Source organism: Coenobita brevimanus, chromosome 53 (genome assembly GCF_032717465.1).
Source record: "Coenobita brevimanus isolate Jiangsu-jjx chromosome 53, ASM3271746v2, whole genome shotgun sequence".
In the NCBI taxonomy this organism is placed as follows: Eukaryota; Metazoa; Arthropoda; class Malacostraca; order Decapoda; family Coenobitidae; genus Coenobita; species Coenobita brevimanus.
The window spans coordinates 2,610,109-2,629,547 of NC_137006.1; the positions used below are offsets into that span (position 1 = coordinate 2,610,109).

At 41.7% G+C, this 19,439-nt stretch overlaps 1 protein-coding gene across 1 annotated transcript in view; it reads left to right on the forward strand.

The window, feature by feature from the left end:
- LOC145400707 (uncharacterized) overlaps positions 1-19,439 on the forward strand; it is a 33,672-nt gene continuing 14,233 nt past the window's right edge. The window contains exons 1-8 of the mRNA XM_080273143.1: positions 1-87; positions 1,969-2,086; positions 4,962-5,135; positions 6,564-6,670; positions 7,853-7,974; positions 11,288-11,436; positions 12,017-12,153; positions 17,769-17,804. Of these exons, the coding sequence (XP_080129269.1) occupies positions 1-87; positions 1,969-2,086; positions 4,962-5,135; positions 6,564-6,670; positions 7,853-7,974; positions 11,288-11,436; positions 12,017-12,153; positions 17,769-17,804 (930 nt within the window). The remainder of the gene's footprint in view (positions 88-1,968; positions 2,087-4,961; positions 5,136-6,563; positions 6,671-7,852; positions 7,975-11,287; positions 11,437-12,016; positions 12,154-17,768; positions 17,805-19,439) is intronic.

The window sequence follows — 19,439 nt, forward strand, 5'->3', positions numbered from 1 at the left end:
ATGGCGGCCAACACCAGGCACGTCATCAACATGGCCAACTCCATCGTGGGTGTGTCCATACTCTCCATGCCATTCTGCTTCAGGGAGGTTAGTGCTGCCTGTGCCTTGAGTATTTTTATATCTCACTGTTAGGCATTACAGCATATGATAATTTACGTTACATTAAAAGATTGGATTATGTTCAGGGAAAACCAGTTGGATAATCATCAGTAATAAACTGAATGTAGGAATTATAGCGATTGTACAGTGGGGCACCAATTTTCGCGCCTAATTGGGTCCAAAAATAATGTGCGAAAGTGGAATTAGCGAAAGTTGGGGCATTGTCTTTATGGCAAAAAGGCTAATTGGTTCCCGGTTATCCTAAAGTAACATCAGATTTTCATTTTCACTTGCAATACAGTACATCAAATCACTATTGTACATTGCATTGTGAGATACAAACAATAAAAACTGTACAGTACACATTATATGAGGAGAAACATACCACAGAAACCAGGTTGAGGTGTTTAATGGATGTTGGGGGTAAGTATCCGAGGCGCGTGGCGGGCTTATTTAGCCACGCCAGACGTATTGGCGCCACCTCTTGCTGCCTCGCTACCACTCTCTCTCTCTCTGCCTCCTCAGATGCAACTTGATGCAACACTTCCACTCTGTGCTGAATTTCCCTTTGTGCTAGGTTCTCTTGAACAAATCCATCGAAATCTTCATCCAGGTTAAGCTCCTCTATGGCCTTGGCCTTGGCCTTTCCTCCCGACTTTGAATGTCCCGGCCACTTTTTATCACCACCACTGCCTCCCGGCCCTTCCCCCACACCACCAGGTTCTCCCCCCAAACCACCGGGCCCTTTCCCCACACTACCAGGTATAGTAGTGGCCATTGAACCGTGAGAATCCAACACAATGGAGCTAGCATGCTCGTACACAATGGCGGGAATGGGTGGATAGAGTGTTGACATGACGTCATTCAAGATGGCGGTGGGTTGCGGGCGGGCGGTGCAGGAAATTCAAAGTTCAAAATATTGTCCCAAACCCAAAATTTGTGCGCGAAAATCGATTTTTTTCAAGCGAAAGTGGAAGTTAGGGAATATTTGGTGCATGCCGCGAAAGTGGATTCCGTGAATCCTGCTGTAGCGAAAGTTGGTGCACTACTGTATAAGTGAAATAAGCGACCACACACGATATTGAAAAAATGTGTTAAAATGTTAAGATAAACTAATGATAGTATGATGGTCAGTTGTAAAATGTGGATTGACCTGTAGTTCATTTATTTACCGGTATTTTTTTCTTTTTTTTTTGTCATCTCGTTTGTGAGCATCTCCATACCCTGATTACCATGCTTTATCAGGGACATCAGTGATACTCATGTCTGTTCTGTTTTAATATTCCAGTGTTGTTTTGCCTTCCATGGATGACTTGTGCTTGTCTGATATTTTTCATAAAACGAAAAAATATGTGGGATGTTACAGGATGATGAAAATTATAATTATGGTTGTATGTGATCATGGTTCTAGATCATGGCCACATGCATGTAATAGGAAATTGGTGTATGATGAGGGTGATGATAATGCTGACTATGATGGTAGTTGCTGCCCACCTCACTGTAATCAGAGAAATGTAGATAGGATGATGATTTTATTTTTTTTTAACTAGTTTACCTAGACCACTGCTCTCTCAGTAACTTGATGATGATGATGATGATGATGGAGGGCCCTAATTGTCTCACCTTGTTCAGAGAAATTTTGATTGGATTATATTGATGATTACAGTAGATATCACTCATCTAACTGTAGAGAAATTTGGAGATGATGATGATGATGGTAATGATGATGATGATGATGATGACAGTTGATTATACCCATCTTACTGTAATTAGAGAAATTTGGATATGATGATGATGGAGGTGGTGGTGGTGGTGGTGGTGGTGACAGTGCCTATGATGATGATGGGTGTCACCTTTGTCATCACCTAGGCTGGTCTGGTGCTGGGGGTGCTGCTGGTGTTGCTGAGTGGGGTCATCACCAAGAAGACCTGCATGTTCCTCATCCGATCTGCCATTATGGCTCGAAGACGCAGCTACGAGTTCTTAGGTGAGATTTACCCTCGGCACCGATCCACACACACATGATTAACTCCCTCCATAATGCAGATCTTGATTTGGGTGAAGAATGAGAGATGTGGGATTTTGTGTGTGTGTATTTACCTATTTGTAGTATACAGGAATTGAGCAATGCTCGTGTTGTCCTGTCTCCATATCCACATTTATCAAGTCTACCTTTACACACATGAATGTTTTTCTCATGCACCACCTCTTTGTCTAAGTCGTTCCAATATTTAAGTACTGTATTTATACCTAATTGTGATATACACGGAATGTACTATGCTCGTGGGTTTCCATCGCTGTTTCTCAATAAGTCAAATTTGGCTTTAAACTCGTTTAAGTTTTTAGACTGGACAATCTCTTTGTCCAGGCTATTCCATAAGTCTATACTTCTGTAAGGAAAGCTATATTTCTTGATATCCTTCAAGCAGCTTGACTTTTTCAATTTCATTCCGTGTCCTCTTGTTGCTCTCTTATCCCAGACAAACAGATCTTCTTTGTCAATTTTATCTACTCCCACCATGGTCCTGAACACTGCAATCATGTCTCCCCTCTTTCTCCTTTCCTCTAAGGAAGGCTAATCCAGTTTTTCCAGCCTCTCTTTGTATGACAGGTCTGTCAGACTGGGGACCATCTTGGTTGCTGTTCTTTGTATTCTCTCAATCTTGTTTATATCTTTCTTTTTGTGTGGGGACCACACTACCGCTGCATATTCTAACCTGGGGCGGATCATTGCCACTATCAATTTTTTCATCATCTCCTCATCCATATAATGAAATGCTACTCTTATGTTAGTCAGGAGTTTATAAGTCTCTCCAACTATCTTGTTAATGTGCTTTTCTGGTGACAAACTATCTTGGACCAGCACTCCCAAATCTTTCTCTTCTCTCCTTTTTATGATTAATTCATTACCCGGCAAATAATTCAGTGATGGCCTCCTGGTACTTTTACCCATTTCCAATATTTTACATTTCTTTACATTAAATTTCATTTCCCACGTCCGGCTCCAATTGTGTATCCTATCTAAATCCTCCTGCAGTATTTTACAATCCTCCTCAACCTCTACCTTCCTCAGGATCTTTACATCATCAGCAAACAGACTTGCATAACTGTTCGCTCCATCTACCATATCATTTACGTAAATCAGGAACATAACTGGCGCCAACACCGAGCCTTGAGGGACTCCACTTGTTACTTCCTTCCATCCAGACATCCTATCCTTTATTACTGTCCTCATTTGTCTGTCTCTCAAAAAGTCTCTCATCCATTCCAGAAGTTTCCCCTTCAGTGTGTGTGTGTGTGTGTGTGTGTGTGTGTGTGTGTGTGTGTGTGTGTGTGTGTGTGTGTGTGTGTCCCTCCTCCAGAAACAGATGAAGCCCCATGCATTATAAGGGTCAGTCCTGCCACTCCTTCCAAAACCATTCTCTCTCTCTCTCTCTCTCTCTCTCTCTCTCTCATCAGCTGTTATTTCAGGACTTCTTCAGTCATAATATACAGACAGAGACACAAGTACCTCTCCAAAGTTTGATTACGTAACCCATTAACTGCTCTATACAGCCTGGGCCGTTCTGAGTGTGACTGCTCAGTACAGCGCTGGCTGCGCAGGTGAATTTTGAATATAGTGCCATGGTGACCAAGGCCAACCCATGCAAGCATGTTTGAGCCTTCAAAACCGAAATTGAAACCGAAAAAGAAAACGAAAACCATACATTTCAATAGGGAATCAGACACTTTGATGTTCATCCATGGCTTTACCAAGGTAAATATTGAGCTAATATTTCTTTACTGTATACTTTGGCATGTGTTCTCTCAATTCCTAAGACAAAATTTGGCCTTCGGGAAATTTCATTTTTAGCCCTATGTCTGCACACCACGGACACCTCCAAAAAACCGCCATGCGCAGTTAATGGGTTAATGAAAAAAACTAAACTATCTGAAACACACAGAAGTAGAGATAGGGCTTTCATTGTATTTTGCCTGTTGTAAGTTTTCTATAGATAAAACTTGGAAGATAGTCTTTTCTTGGCCAGTACACACTCCCACCCTTACCTGGAAGCTGATATGAATATTCTGGGTGTGTAAACAAAAGGTTGTTGTTGTTTGAAAGTAGTGAAACTCCGAGAGGTATGAATTCTTCGGTGATAATTAATGACGTACAGTATATCTTACCTTCAGTGCTGTATTATTTTGTGTGTCCACCTCGTAACTGCAGTAATGAATGTTTTTTAGTTCATTCTTATATTACCTAACAGTTATACTCAAGTGTGGAGTTGTAGCCTTCATAGCTCCCTCCCTACTGGGGGGGGGAGTGGGTATCCTGAGTGAACAAAATAAACTAATGTTAGATAGGACAACATGAAAATGATATTCTCGGGTTGAAAGGGTTACCAGTATTTGTGTAGCCATGGGTGCACTTAGGTACCAGTGTTTTAATTTTGGCTGTCTTGCATATTTCATTCACATTGCTGTCACGGTTTGAAGGTGCAAGTGAGATGTAATTTTCATATTATTTGAGTGCTTAAGTTTTTTTTTTTTGAAGCCATGGATATGCTTAAGCACCTACTCTATAAATAGACTGTCTGCATTTACCACATTTGCTGTGCCTTCATGGTTCACTAATAGAACTATTGTATTTTAAAAAACAAAAGTTTGCCTAATATCGTACCTGTTAGACAGCTTATTCTCTCAGCTGGCAGATATTCCTAAGCCGAGAGAGCTTGGGATATGTTTCTGCCCATACATGATTCTGTTTGATATGCATCGGGAGATCCTCAGTGTGTATGGTGTAGATGCTGTGGAATAGAACGTCAACTTTATCTCTGACAGTACCATAAAGATACTGACTAATCTTTTCTATTCCTCAGCGTTCCATGTGTTTGGTGTGAGTGGAAAGCTGTTTGTGGAGCTGTGTATGATCCTTTTCCTCATCGGGATCTGTATCAGCTTCCATGTAGTGATGGGTGACCTGGCGCCGGCGATCGTAGCACGCGCCATGACACTCGACAACTCCCCATCCCTCCGCTGTACCCTCCTTATTGGTAGGTCGCTCCACTCAGTATTATTATCTTCAGTTTGTTCTTGTATGGATTATTTGGGTCACACCTGTAGCCAGGAATGCTAAGCTGTGGTTGCATTTAATTTTGTGAGCTTTACACTCTGCCTACTCTAACTTGGCCTAAAATTCCCATCTCTCTTTCTTCAATGTTGACTTGTGACAACAGCTTATCACCCAAATATGATGTCTTGAAGAAGTGCCATGAAAAGATTGTAGAACTGTCTTTTTCTGTCACTGAGCTATGTGAAATAAACTGCATGAGGACAAAAACCTGGGCCAAGTTAAGGTACAAGACCTATAGGCATGAAATAGCAAGCAATAGTTTTTTTGTTCACTCCATTTCATTGTCTGTGTATGGTCATGTGGAGAGGATGGAGAACAATAGAGTGGTGGAAAAGGTATATCTGAACGAATTTGAAGGAGGGAGGAGGCGAGATAAACCAAGGAGAAGGTGGAGAGATACGGTGGATGAGTGTGTGAGGAAGAGAGGTTTGGAAGTCAGTGAAGCTAGGGAACTGACAAGTGATTGAGCTGGCTGGATGAATGTTGTGAGGAGAAGTGCATGATCAGGGATTTGGCACCCCTTTTTAACGTGACAGCGTCTGGATTGACTTAGTCGGTTACATTTTGTGAAGCAACAGAACATGGTGAATGTTTTTTGCGTATCTAATAGAGCCAGGATTCCGGGGGCTTAGATGATGAGTGAATGGAAGCGTGGCCCATTGGATTGGGCAAATTTGGGCTGTCTGGACATTGCTACTCCTCACCCTGCCCTTGGGTGGGAAAGGAGTTCCGGATGATAATGATCGTTTCGTTTCGTTTCGTTTTTAAAGGCTCCAACATGCTTGCATGTGTCGGCCTTGGTCACCTAATGGCGGCTCTCCACGCTGCATGATCCATTGCAGCCTCCCTGTTCAGTCCCATAACCCTAAGGTCACACTTAATGACCTCGTCCCATGTCTTTCTCAGTCTACCCCTCATAACCCCACCCCCAATATTAACACTTCTCACCTTCCTCACCCAATTATCATCCCCCATCCTCTCCACATGTCCAAACCACCTCAATCTACCTCTCCTCATCACAACACCAATACACTCCAGTCCCATCCTACCTCTCAACTCTTCCATTGTAAACCCAGCCTCTCCAGGCCTTGGACGCAGGGACGCACTGCACATCCACCTAACCATTGTCATTTCTGTACGTCCGAGCCGGCGAATGTCTTCCTCCTTCACTGCCCAGGTCTCACTGCCATACAGCATTACACTCCTAACACATGCTGCATACAAAGACCCCTTAGCACGTAGGGAGAGCCCTCTCAATGTCAGGAGAGGCAAGAGCTCCCTGAACTTCTTCCAACCCCTTATTATTACTATTATAACTATTATTTGTCCTTTATGCCTCCCTGTGCAGGTATTGCCGTCCTGGTGGTGCTGCCGTTGTGTCTGCTGAGGAAGCTGGACAGTCTCGCATCCATGTCAGCATTCTCCATCCTCTTCTATTTCTTCCTTGTCACTGTTGTAAGTACACATCTACTGTCTTACGTTGCAGTTGGCCAGATGATCAAGCTTGTATGTACAGTAAAACCTCTAAGGGGAACTGGGGGTATGTGTCCATTATAACAAGTTGCCCATCATATAACAAATTTTTAATATGGTGCCAAAATTTAGGAGTTACCCTGCATACCAGCTCACTTACCAACATTTATTCAGTCAGTAACAACGAATGACAACTAAACAAACAGGGGTTGAGATTTTGTTCCATCTTTGGTGCCTTGCTTAGGACATACCCAGTGAAACCTTCCATCTGCACAGTCTCAGTATGTGCTGATCATGGTGCACGGTGACTGTAAGTTATGTTACTTGATTGGAAAAAGTAAGGTGACTGGGGTTCGGTGCACATTTCCATCATCATCATCCATACCTCCTTTCCCTTGCAAGTATGGGCTGAGCTAGTGTCCACGGAGTAACAAAAAATCTAATAGGAGACACAAAATTCTCCCTGAACCATACCTCTCCACCTAATCCCTTGCTGTCCTGTTGCCCTGCTTCCTCCCACTGGCCTTCTCCATGGCACTTGTTTCTCTCTCCTTACCTCAACTTGAGACGGGGTAAATTGGCAGAGGTGGGTGGAACTTATCGGTAAAAAAAAAAAAAGAAAAAAAAAGAAAAAAAAAAAAAGTACCTAGCAACTTGTGTTTTTTCATATGGCTAAATCCATACAGTTTTTTCACCACAAGAAATTCTGCCACTGTTCGTCTGTCCATCAGTAGCCAGATGCCTCAGTCTCTTAGGGGGTGTGGCCACATACAAATCATCTCCTAGTCAACTTGTCCTCTTCCATCAGACTGCCCTTCCTCCAACATACACCTCCCTCTTTCAGATATCTCATCCACCACATCCCTCAGTCTCATCCATGGTCCATCCCCCTTCTAATCATTTTGGAGATTTTGTAATGCCTTTTCCCAACTGATCTAATTTGCCTGTTGTTTCTTTTTAATCTTATTTGGTTGTGAAGCAGACTATGTTCACACTACAATTATATAAGTAAATAAAGAGAAAAATAAGACTCTGTATACATAATAAATAGATAATGAAGCTCCTGTGCTCCTCATGGGGCAACGTAGGATTGGATGATGGATGGATGAAAAAGGTGTTGTTTCCAGAGTCACCTTATATGACCCTTTATCCCGTTGTCTGCAGATTTTCATGCACGCGATGCCCAAGTTGATGGATGGGTCGTGGTATCAGCTGGCGGAACTGTGGCGGCCATCGGGTGCTTTGCAGGTCCTTCCCATCTGTATGCTGGGGCTGTCATGTCAAAGGTGAGTGGTGCATGAGCCAGATTTGCTACTGTCAGTTTGGTTTCCTCTGACAGAATTGGGCCATCCCACTAATTAAATACCAAGTGTGGTTGTGTGAGATTGGTTGAAAGTTTGTTATACAGCAAGATTATCTCTCCAAGGTTACTAATTTATCCTCCAATCTGACCACACCTGGCCATCAACTAAGCTGAAAGAGGTTGGGATCATTGTCAAGGTAGTAGTAGTAGTAGTACTGGTAATAGTAGTAGTAGTACAGTAGTAGTACTGGTAATAGTAGTAGTAGTAGCAGTAGCCCCAGGTTCCTCTGAAATGTGATCCTGGAGGAATGCATGCTTGTTTCTCCTCTCCTACCACACTGCCATCCTCCTTTTGGGGGATAGGAAAGTAGTGGAGGGATGCATGTATAACCAAATAATTTAGCAACATGGCTATATTGGTGCTACCACATAAAGGCATCCTCTCCAGCACTTGTCAGGTTAGAGGAAGCACATTAAAACAAGCTTAAAATTTGTCCCTGTTGTAGTTTAGATTCAGTATTGCAGAAAGGACAAGTACAGGAGAGAGTAGAGCCTTCCCATATCTCCAGTTCTTCCAGCAGATCAAATTCTAGGCTACAAGAGGGAGTTCATTGTAAATTTGTGAATCTCAGCCCTGATCTGATGCATTCACATTTTATTGGTTGGAAGTTCTTTCATGTCAGCAAATTTCTGTGTTCATAACTGTAGTGAATTTAACACAAAGTCTCCAATCCCTCTTAGTTTGGTTGATGACCATGCTTAGTTGGATTGAAGGGTCGATTTGGCTAGTAACCAACAAGATTAATTCCTGCCTTATAACTAAGGGTCATAGGTATTTGTACAACTTAATATTAAAACTGTTGAAGTGGCTCAGCTTTGTCAAGTGAGAAGAATCTGGCTGCAGTTTTATATTTACAGGAGTGAGTCATGCTTGTACTGTAATTTTCTTCTATTTGATGATACATATATTTCCATTGTTGAATGGTTTTGGTATATGCATTTTCTGAATTTGGCTTTATTTTTTATTTATTTGTTTATTGAAAGGGCAGGTACTGTATTGCAGGCTATCAGTCAGTCAGTCAAATGATTCCATACATCATCTTCAAGAAATCTGCATACTGAGGGTGGTCATGGTGCAGTCAACATTTTTATTGATTGGGAGCCAACCCAAGTGCAAAAACAAGCTTATTACATCCTTTCAGCTGGTGGAAACTGTAGGGGAAAAAAGAAATCTGAGATATCTCATAAGATTTGTAACAGTGTGTGAGCGTCAGCTTAGACTCAACTTTCTGTACTTGTAGCTAAATGTTTCCTACTTATAAGTGATCATTTTGTGGCTAGTTACCAAGCTTGTAATCTCACACATGATAATACCTTCCAGGGTGGACAGTAGCCATCCATCTATATGCACCCTACATTAAAAAATATATATATATATCTATCTCTGCCTATAGCCAGACACCTTAATCCTGTAATGGGTGGCTACAAACAGATCACCTCCATATTGCCCTGTCCCCTGCCATTATGCTGCCCTCCCCCCATTGCATACCTCGTCTTTTATATACTTCACCACTCCATCCCTCCAACACAAGAGTCGGGTGTTTCCATTAAGAAAACTGTGCTTCCATAATCTTTATCACGTTGTACTTAATACAACTTGGAGGGTGAAGTGCTTGAAAGGGTACAGCAGGGAAGAAAGGTTGCTGGTTCTTTGAAAGCAGTGATAAGAAACAGGGAAGTGAGCATGGAAGTGGAAAAGTTACTACATGACAGTATTGTGATACCAACTCTAACGTATGGAAGTGAAGCTTGGATGTTGTTGGAAGGACACAAGTCAAGAGTGAGAGCAGTGGAAATGAGTTATTTAAGAGGAGCCTGTGGAGTCACATGGAGAGACAGGCTGACGAATGAGGATATAAAGAAGCGTTGTGGTGTGGATGTGGATGTGATAGGAAGCGTTATGAGGAACACACTGAGGTGGTTTGGCCATGTGGAGAGGATGGAGGGTGAAAGACTGACGAAGAGAGTGTATGTGAGTGAGGTGGAGGGGGGAAGAGGGAGGGGGAGGCTGAGGATGAGATGGAGGGATGGGGCGGAGAGGTATATGAGAGAGGGGGGTGTGAGTTGGGAGCAGGGCAGTGAAATGGCAGGGGACAGAGCGACTTGGAGGTGATTTGTTTGTGGCCACCCCAAACGGGATTGAGGCGTCTGGCAATAGATAGATAGATAGACTTAATACAGTTGCAGGCTTTGTCCGCTTGACCTTCTGTTAACCTTTTCATCCCATGACATGTTTTCTCTCTTAATTTTTGCAGCCACACTCAGTTTTTTTTTTTTTTTTTTTTTTTTTTTTTTTTTTTGAGGCAAAGATGCACTTGACGGGTTGGTGATGACTGGCTGAATGCAACTTGTTCGAATAACATCATTTTATTTCAAATAATTGTTGGTAATGTGAATTGAAACTTCTATCTATCTATAGCCCGACGCCCTAATCCCGCAAAGGGTGGCCGCAGACAAAACGCCTCCAAGTCACTCTGTCACCCACCATTTGACTCCCCTCCCCCCAACTCACCCCCCCCTCCCTCATATACCTCTCAACTCCATCCCTCCACCTCATCCTCAGTCTACCCCTCCCTCTCCCTCCCTCCACCTCACCTACATACACCCTCTTAGTCAGTCTTTCATCCTCCATTCTCTTCACATGTCCAAACCACCTCAGTGTATTTCTCCTAATCTTTTCAACCACATCCACATCTACCCCACAACGTTCCTTCACTTCTTCATTCGTCAACCTGTCCCTCCACGTCACTCCACATGCTCCTGTCAAGTAACTCATTTCCACTGCTCTCACTCTTGACTTGTTCCCCTCTTGCAAGGTCCACGCCTCGCTTCCATACGTCAGGGTAGGGATCACAATACCATCATGCAGTGACTTCTTAACTTCCATACTCGCGTCCCTATTTCTCATCACTGCTAACTCAAATACATCACATACTAACTCAAATACAGCGATATTATTCAGACACGTTACATTCAGCCAGTCAACACCAACCTGTCAAGTGCATTTTTGCCTTGATAAAAAAAACTGAGAGTAGATGATGTTATTCATCTAATGACATACGCCTAGTGGTGAGGGGTTTAGTGAAGGCTGTATCTGAGTCCTATCGCACGGAAAATATCTCCCATGCTGAGTCAAACTTTCATGTACCGGTAATAAAGTAAAATTTAAAGTACAGTATGTCATGTAAGTGAAAGTTGCTGATAGGTATTAAGTAATGTGTTTCTCCTCACTACAGCAATGTGTTTGAGATCTACGACTCTCTGCCGGACCCTGATGTGCCCAAGATGCGGTCAGTGGTGAACCAGGCCCTCAACTTGTGCCAGGCTCTCTACATCACAGTTGGCTTCTTCGGATATGTGGCTTTTATTGATCAGGATGTGTCAGGTATGGTAAAAAATCTACACGTGTATGGTAAAAATGTAAATCCTGTATTATCTCTTTGTGCAAGTACAGTATTCATAGAAATGTCTGTTTAACAATGTCACATTGAATTTTGGGCAGTGTACCATGTCAAGTTGTACTTCGTCTGAATTTGTAGTGACATGCAAATGATGTATTTATGCAAATTTTAAGACTGTCTATGGATGCATGAGTACAGTCAAGCTTCCCTCTCCCCACATAATGGGCAACTATCAATGGTATTGGATGCCATGCAGTCTCAGTACTGCCAGTGTGCCACCAACAAGTTGCTTTTTTTTTTTTTTTTTTTGACCTTCCTCTCAGAAACCCTTACACAAGGCCTTTGGTTTGAATTCAGAATTTTTGTTTTCTTAAGTGTGGTACCATCCAAGGCTTAGGAGTCCAGTCTTACCTAGAGAATAGATTGTAGTTGTGAAGTGAATGATGGTAATGATGATGATGGTGACGATGATGATGATGATGATGATGATGATGGTGATGATGACATTGATTATTATGATGATGATGATGGTGAATAATGATGAATTCTTTTTGTGTCATGCAGGTAACTTGATAATGAACTTCCCTCCATCGCAACTGACGGAGGGCATGAAGGTGTTTTTCACGGTGTCTCTGGCCATCAGTTTCCCGCTCATCATCTTCCCCTGCCGCACCTCCATCAACTCCCTCCTCTACCGCAGGGTATGTGGACGCTCTTGTGTTTTTACCATCAGCAGCACGGCAATATCCTGTTTTCATCATCATCCAAACATCCTTTCCTGCCCAGGGGCAGGGTGAGGAGTAGCAATGTTTTTTTTTTTTTTTTTTTTTAAATCTATCAACATCTTTTTCTTTATTACCAAATAACCAACCCATCACCACCACACTATTCTATACTCTCTCTCTCTATTTCCAGTTCTCCACCTGTTTTGCACGCCTCACCAACCACACCATTCCGCAGCATGTCCTATTATTTCATCACCTTTCCCCTAAATCACCATTATTCATATTGTCACCACCACAGCATCTTTTATCATCACCAGAACATCTCCACTTTGTTTTTCATCACAACACCAGTCCACCGACTACTGTATCATGTTACTCAGAAACAAAACAGAGCACCAATCTACACCACTACTGAACCACTCAGAAGTAAGGTAGAGAGACTGTACAAAGGTGGGAGGATCATCAACAGCATAGCCAGTGAAATGGCCCACACACTCATTCACACAGCATATTAGCCCTTGGAATCCTGGCTCCACTACATTCCTAACCATCTGCACATTTTTTTTTCTTTATAAGTACATTCCACATATACCAACAAGTTAATGGTCAATCTTTCAACAATAGACTTAAAAAAGGAGTGCCAGATCCTTGCCTTTTGCTCCTTTGTACTTAATTCTTCCAACCAACTTGTTCCCATTTTTTCTGAAGCCTCGTCTACTTTAATATAACATTTTTCTCATACACTCATTTGCCAGACTCATCCACCTCCTCCCTAGCCTACCACACCTCCTCCCCAGCCTACCACACCTCCTCCCCAGCCTACCATACCTCCTCCCCAACCTACCATACCTCCTTCCCAGCCTACTGCACCTCCTCCTCAGCCTACCACACCTCCTCCCTAGCCTACCACACCTCCTCCTCAGCCTACCACACCTCCTCCTCAGCCTACCACACCTCCTCCCCAGCCTACCACACCTCCTCCCCAGCCTACCACACCTCCTCCCCAGCCTACCACACCTCCTCCCCAGCCTACCACACCTCCCCTTCAGCCTACCATACCTCCTCCTCAGCCTACCACACCTCCTCCTCAGCCTACCACACCTCCCCTTCAGCCTACCACACCTCCTCCTCAGCCTACCACACCTCCCCTTCAGCGTACCACAACTCCTCCTCCCACCCTCAAACTCACTTACACATACCCTTTTCACCACTGTACATCTATTCCCTTCTAAGTGTAGTAAACTTGGACTTTTTTTTGGAGAGAGAAATACAAGCAGTTTTGATGGGTCTTCCCCACATTTTGGCTTTTTCATTACTGCATTAATCCCTCAGCCTAGAGAGGTAATTTTTAGGTTATTTTTGCTTGCACCCAAGCATTATACTTGATTAGCCTTGAGGAGACCTTTTTTTAGTAGAAAAGTTTAATGGAGGTAGCTTCTAACCCCTTTACTGTGAGAGGTGTCCCCAAAGTTAAATAAAATAATTTGAAGGTAGTGAGAGGGATATATAAAAGATATCATAGTGAAGATATTGATGCGAGTGATGAGAGAATTGTTTTGTTTCATTTCATTTATAAAGGCTCCAACATGGTTGCATGCATCGGCCTTGGTCACCTAATAGGGGCTCTCCATGCTGCTAGATCTTTGGCAGCCTCTCTATTCAGTCCCTTATCCCTGAGGTCACACTCTGTGACCTCATCCCAGGTCTTTCAGTCTGCCTGTCACATCCTTACCCCCAATGTAAACACTTCTCACTTTCTGCAGCCAGTAGCCATCCAAGTTTATAATCATCATCCCAGCCAAGTTTACAGCTAGTAGTATAGGATGGGTAAGATCCAGACACAGAAAAATATAAACACAAAAGTAGGAGAATTGTCAGCAGAATCCTCCTTGCAGGTTACTGTCATGTTTAGTTATGGTACATTATAATGTTTCTTATCATTGCATGTTGACTGCATTCGTGCTGTATCTTTAACACTCTTCTTCAGTGTATGGTTAGCTGCATTATTTTGCAGTCTGCTTTTCTTATTGCTGCAGTTTATGTCCATGTACAGTGGCAAACTAATCTACAGTCAGACCCAAATGAAACTGATACACAGTATTTACTACAAAGATCACATGATTAGTGTATGAAAGTCACTACCTTCACCAGTGATATTGGATAAAGTTTATGTATTAACCCATGTTTGTGTACAGGGTATCTTAAAAAGTTATTGGATTTCAATAAAATGTGGTGGAATGGTGGACAATGGGTCAAGGAAGAGCTAATGAGATTTTGTGGTGGATCAAGATCTGACTGCAAGAATAAATATTAAATTTTTTTGCCATTGACAGAATTATGCACTCTTGGAGACTGTGTAACAAGGCAGACTAAGGCCATAGAATTGATTAACTGTGTGAATCTGTAAAAGTATTCATGTGGTAAGAAAGAGGAATCCACCCATAGTAAATCATAAATTTCATTGGTGTTGGTGGAATTATGCATTCTGTGAGTCCCCTCTAGGTGCTTCTTGCTACATAAGATGATGAAATGAACCTGTTATTTATGAAATCCACACATACATGATAGAGTATTCAGAAAAATTTGGAGTGCACTGAAGTTTGCACTACTGGGTATCAAAACTCTCTCATCACATACATTGTACCATAATTCAGTGAAGCAAATTTGTATATAAGTCTGCAACTTTATATTATCCTCTGTCAATTCCCACTAGGTCTTAAATTTTCTTCCCTCCTCTTAGTACCGTCACTGCTGTCATATTTACACTGTACTACCATCATTTCATTCTGCCGTGTGTGGCATGGTGCTTCACTCTTAACTCACTGGGTGCACAGGAAGTCCTTGTTATGAGTCAGGGATGTGTTATAAGCCATCACATTGTCATGTTTTGTTTTGTTTTGTTTTTGTTTTTGTCTGTTCCAGTCTGTCTGGCCAAGCAGATCCTTCAGCCACAGGTTAGCAGCTGTTTCTGTGGTCCCATCTTACAGTTACAGTACAGTACATAATGTGTAGGGATCTGGCACCCCATTGTGGTAGACAGTACCTCACTAGGGTTGGACTATGGTCCTTCCCATTGCAAGGTGCCAGGAAATATGAGGAGGTTTGGCTTCAGGGTGGATGTTGCAGCCGCTCCAGCCTGGAGGCACAGCACCATCATGTGTCTTGTTAGTGTCGTCCATACAGTTGGTAATGTAAGTTGAAGGAATGCTGGTAAATTGGCTTTACTTTAGAAATAATAGCAAAAGAACCCTCCAGAAGGTGATATAACAAGGTCTTGCTGTGCATACCTTCTCCTACTTTCTCATTGATTTCTCTTGTCCACTCTTACGAAATATGAATCCGGTGGACCACAGACTTATGGTAATTTGCCCCTCTCCTGCAGTCCACTATCCTCCTTTTGAAGTAGATGGGCAATATTTATAAAATCAGGCAATGAAGCTGCCCAGTACAATTAGTGCCATCACATGAAGGCATCCATCTCCAGCACTAACATTACCAGTGAAAGGGTTAAGCACAGATGTGTTGATATTTGTGGGAAGGAAGGTGCTGTATATGTTTAAAATTTCTGCTCTGTTGGATAATTTTTCATGAATGCTTTAGATGTGATTCAGACCAATGACCAATAAAGTCAAGTTGTGCTTTATCTTGTCCATTGGGATTTATATTCAAAGTTAAGTTTCTACAGATTTTCATTCTTTTGGTCATCATTTTTCAGCATTTGCTAATACAGTAGTAACTGAATAAAAATTACATTGTGATTCCTAATGCTGTCAACACTGTCACCAGGCATTGGTTAGATTCAAAGCAGTTATGATCGGAATGTTATTTTTTTACTTTTTTATTTATTTATTTTTTTAATCCAATAGTTGTAATTGGTATTATTTGGACTTAGTACAGTAATTCACAAAACAGGACAGTAAGCTCCTTCTAGGCCAGACTTAGCTATGCAGAACCTCTTGTACTGATGAAAAAATACATGTACTTTATTCTGTTTTAGTTCTGAGAAATTTGAAAATAACATGGAAGTGTGTGGGTTAACGGAGCATGAATGAAGGACAAAAGCAATGCACAGTCATCCCCTGTTTTTCATGGTTGTGACTTTGATCTTGCTAGTTTGTGGGAGAGAAATTCATTACAACATGCCATTTTAAGGTATGTTTTGGATGATTTAAGCAGAGCATGGGTAAAGGACAAAAAAAAAGTGTGCTGTACAGTGAGCCATCCCTTGTCTTTCATGGTTTTCATTTTATTGGTCTTGCTTATTCGTGGGTAAGTATTTCATGACAATATGCCATTTTAAGGTGTGTTTTTGGATATTTTGATGATTTTTATAGTGAAATAGGCTGAAAATACACTAAACCAAGTAGTTTTTGATGTCTGGTGATGCTTTGGGGTACTGCATGGATTTTTTAGGCAGTCATTTGTGTGTGTGTGTGTGGTGTGTGTGTGTGTGTGTGTGTGTGTTAATCTCAGGTGTGTCTGTACTCTCATACACTTGAAAATCAGGGGATGACTGTGTGTCGTGTTATGCCTGAATCCATCTCTCTCTCTCTCTCTCTCTCTCTTAGAAGGAACCAAGGGGAAGAAATGTAAACACGTCTTTTAATGTCTCAGGTACAATAATACTCCGAAAGAAGCCTCACTATATTTGAATTGATAAACGGAGGTGCAGTAGTGGGTCTGGCCGTGGAGTTTACTTCTTGATTACAGTGATTTGCATGGTAGATACTGTGTTTTCATTGGCTGTATTCTCTTGGGCTTACGTGGTTCCTTAGCACCTTTTTCTTGGTGATTTATTTTGGATGTTACACCATTGTAGTCCGTTCAGTGGTTTTTGCATGTTTTTACTATAGACATGATTTTGCATACACTTAGACCTTGTGAAGTTTCCCCTTGACAGTAAAATAATCTTCCATTAGCCAGAGTAAAATAGGAAAGCCGTCAGCTGAGGTGTAAGGGTTATTCATGGTAGTTTCTCAAATCTCATGCCATGTCCACATCAATTGCTCGCTGATGTGACTGAGAATTCTGCATCACAGTAACCCTTAGATGTTTTTGTCCACACCCTCTTGCATCCACTAGGGCCACTTTTATGGGTAACACAAATGCAAAACTAACACCTGCACTGCCCACACCAGCAAGCATTTGGTGTGGATGCAGCCTGAGACCTTTGGGGGCTTGTCACTGATGAGTAAAATTGTCAGCTGTGAGCCAGAGTAAAATATTAGATTCATCAAATGAAGTTTAAGCAGTAAGAACATGTGAAAGAATATGAACATACAGTACATTAATCTATTTATCTGTCTGTTATCAGATGCCTTAATCTCATAAGGAGTGGCCACAAACATATCACCTTCACATTGCCCTGTCCTCAGCCATTTGGCAACCCCCCCTTTCTCATGTATCTCTCCACTGTATCCCTCCATATTGTCCATGGTCTTCCCCTCCTCCACCTCACTCACATATACTCTTCTAGTGAGTCTCAGATGCAGAAATAAACTGGTAAGGAAAAGATGTTAGGAACCAGCATAGCCCATGAGAAAACAGGCTTGTGAGTTGATGTCCAGTGTATATATGTGTCTCTGCTACAGGTCCAAATTGCAGCTTATAGCAGTATGGCCCCAGAGGTAATAATACATCCACTATACCATGTTGTGTGTCATGCTAAGCCATCACCACCGCCATCACATGCACACCTATGCTTTCAGTAACAGTGCTCATGCTGTAATGCATTTGATCTCTTGGTGTGTTTTTGTATTTTATTTTTGCTGTCTCCAGATGATTTTATTTATTTTGGGTTAGACTTTTTGACCTGTAGGGGTTAGATATAGCCTTCATTCACTTTTTAACTGGTGCTGGAGAGGGATGTCTTCATGTGGTGGCACTAATATGACTGGGTGGTTCTACTGCCTGTTTATATAAATGTCTTGCAGTTCCCTCCCTCTTTCCTAAAGGAGGATCATGGACTGCAGGAGAAGGAAACATAAGCCTGCAGTCCACCGGGTGCATGATCAGTAAAAACAGCAACCTCTTAACGACAATAAAACTCCCCTTCATTTTAGTTTGTTCATTTTTCAGTAGATATAGATTTTTGTCCATTTACATTTTATTTTCCATAGCTCAGTGACAGAATAGGACAATACTACAGCACAACATCCTTTTCATAGCAGTTCTTCATGACCAGCACTATATTCTAGCATTGTGATTCTTGTTACAACCCAACATTCCACATAGAGAAAGGGCAATTTAACACCCATACCCTTTTTACTCTAACGTATTCTGAAATTGCTATCTCTCCCTCTTGAATTCTTAGTTATAACAACAGATTAACACTGGAAATGGTGCTAGTCAAGAAGTGCTGGGGAAAGGATGGAGAGTTGTAGTATTAACTTTTTTTGTCACTGAGCTAAGTGAAATAAGCTGGACAAGGATGAAAATCTGGGCCAAGTTAAGGTGAAAAGATTATAGTGAAAGTGAACAGAATAAAAGTAAAATCATCATGAAGTAGCAAGGATAAGACTGTAAGCATCACCAGAATGAAGGGGTTAATGAATGACGCCACGCAGTTGTGAGTAACATTTGCTGTGAATGTTGTGTCTGCTGCAAAGCTTGAGAATGTCTAGGGTGTTTGCTTGCAGGGCCAGTAGCAATGAACAGCCATGCTCTCTTTTGTATTGTTTTTTGTTTTTTTCTTGGAAGGAACAGTTTGCAGGCCTCTGGCCTTTGGTTCCTTCTTTGTTACATAAAAAAAAAAATGTAGAGTTAAGTGGTTTAGTTTTATTGTTGGCTTATTTGAGTAAGGGTAAACAACCGAGGTAAGCAGTGCACCCTAACCCAACATTGGAAACATCAGCATTTTTATTTTTTCATTTGTTATGCTTATTTATTTATTTGTTTACAGGTATTTTTTTTGCATATCATATCCTGGGGGAAAATTGACATTGCTTTATTGAACATTTTGATAGATAAATCCTGAGGCCCCCCCCCCCCTTTTTTTCTGGCTACGATTTTCAGGATTAGGGTGTCTGGTTATCAGTAGTTAAATAGATCAATACAGTAGATGGATGGATTTATTTACCATGTTTTTCATTTATCTTTCTATCATGTCCAGATTAATATACCTGTACTTTATATTTATTTTTTATTTTTTTAGTCATCCTAACTGGGTTTCGTATTTTCACTTGGAGTAGGGGAAAAAATTAGGCACTCTTGATTTCTTTAGGAACATCAATTGGAGTTCCTTTGTCCAGTCTACAGTACCC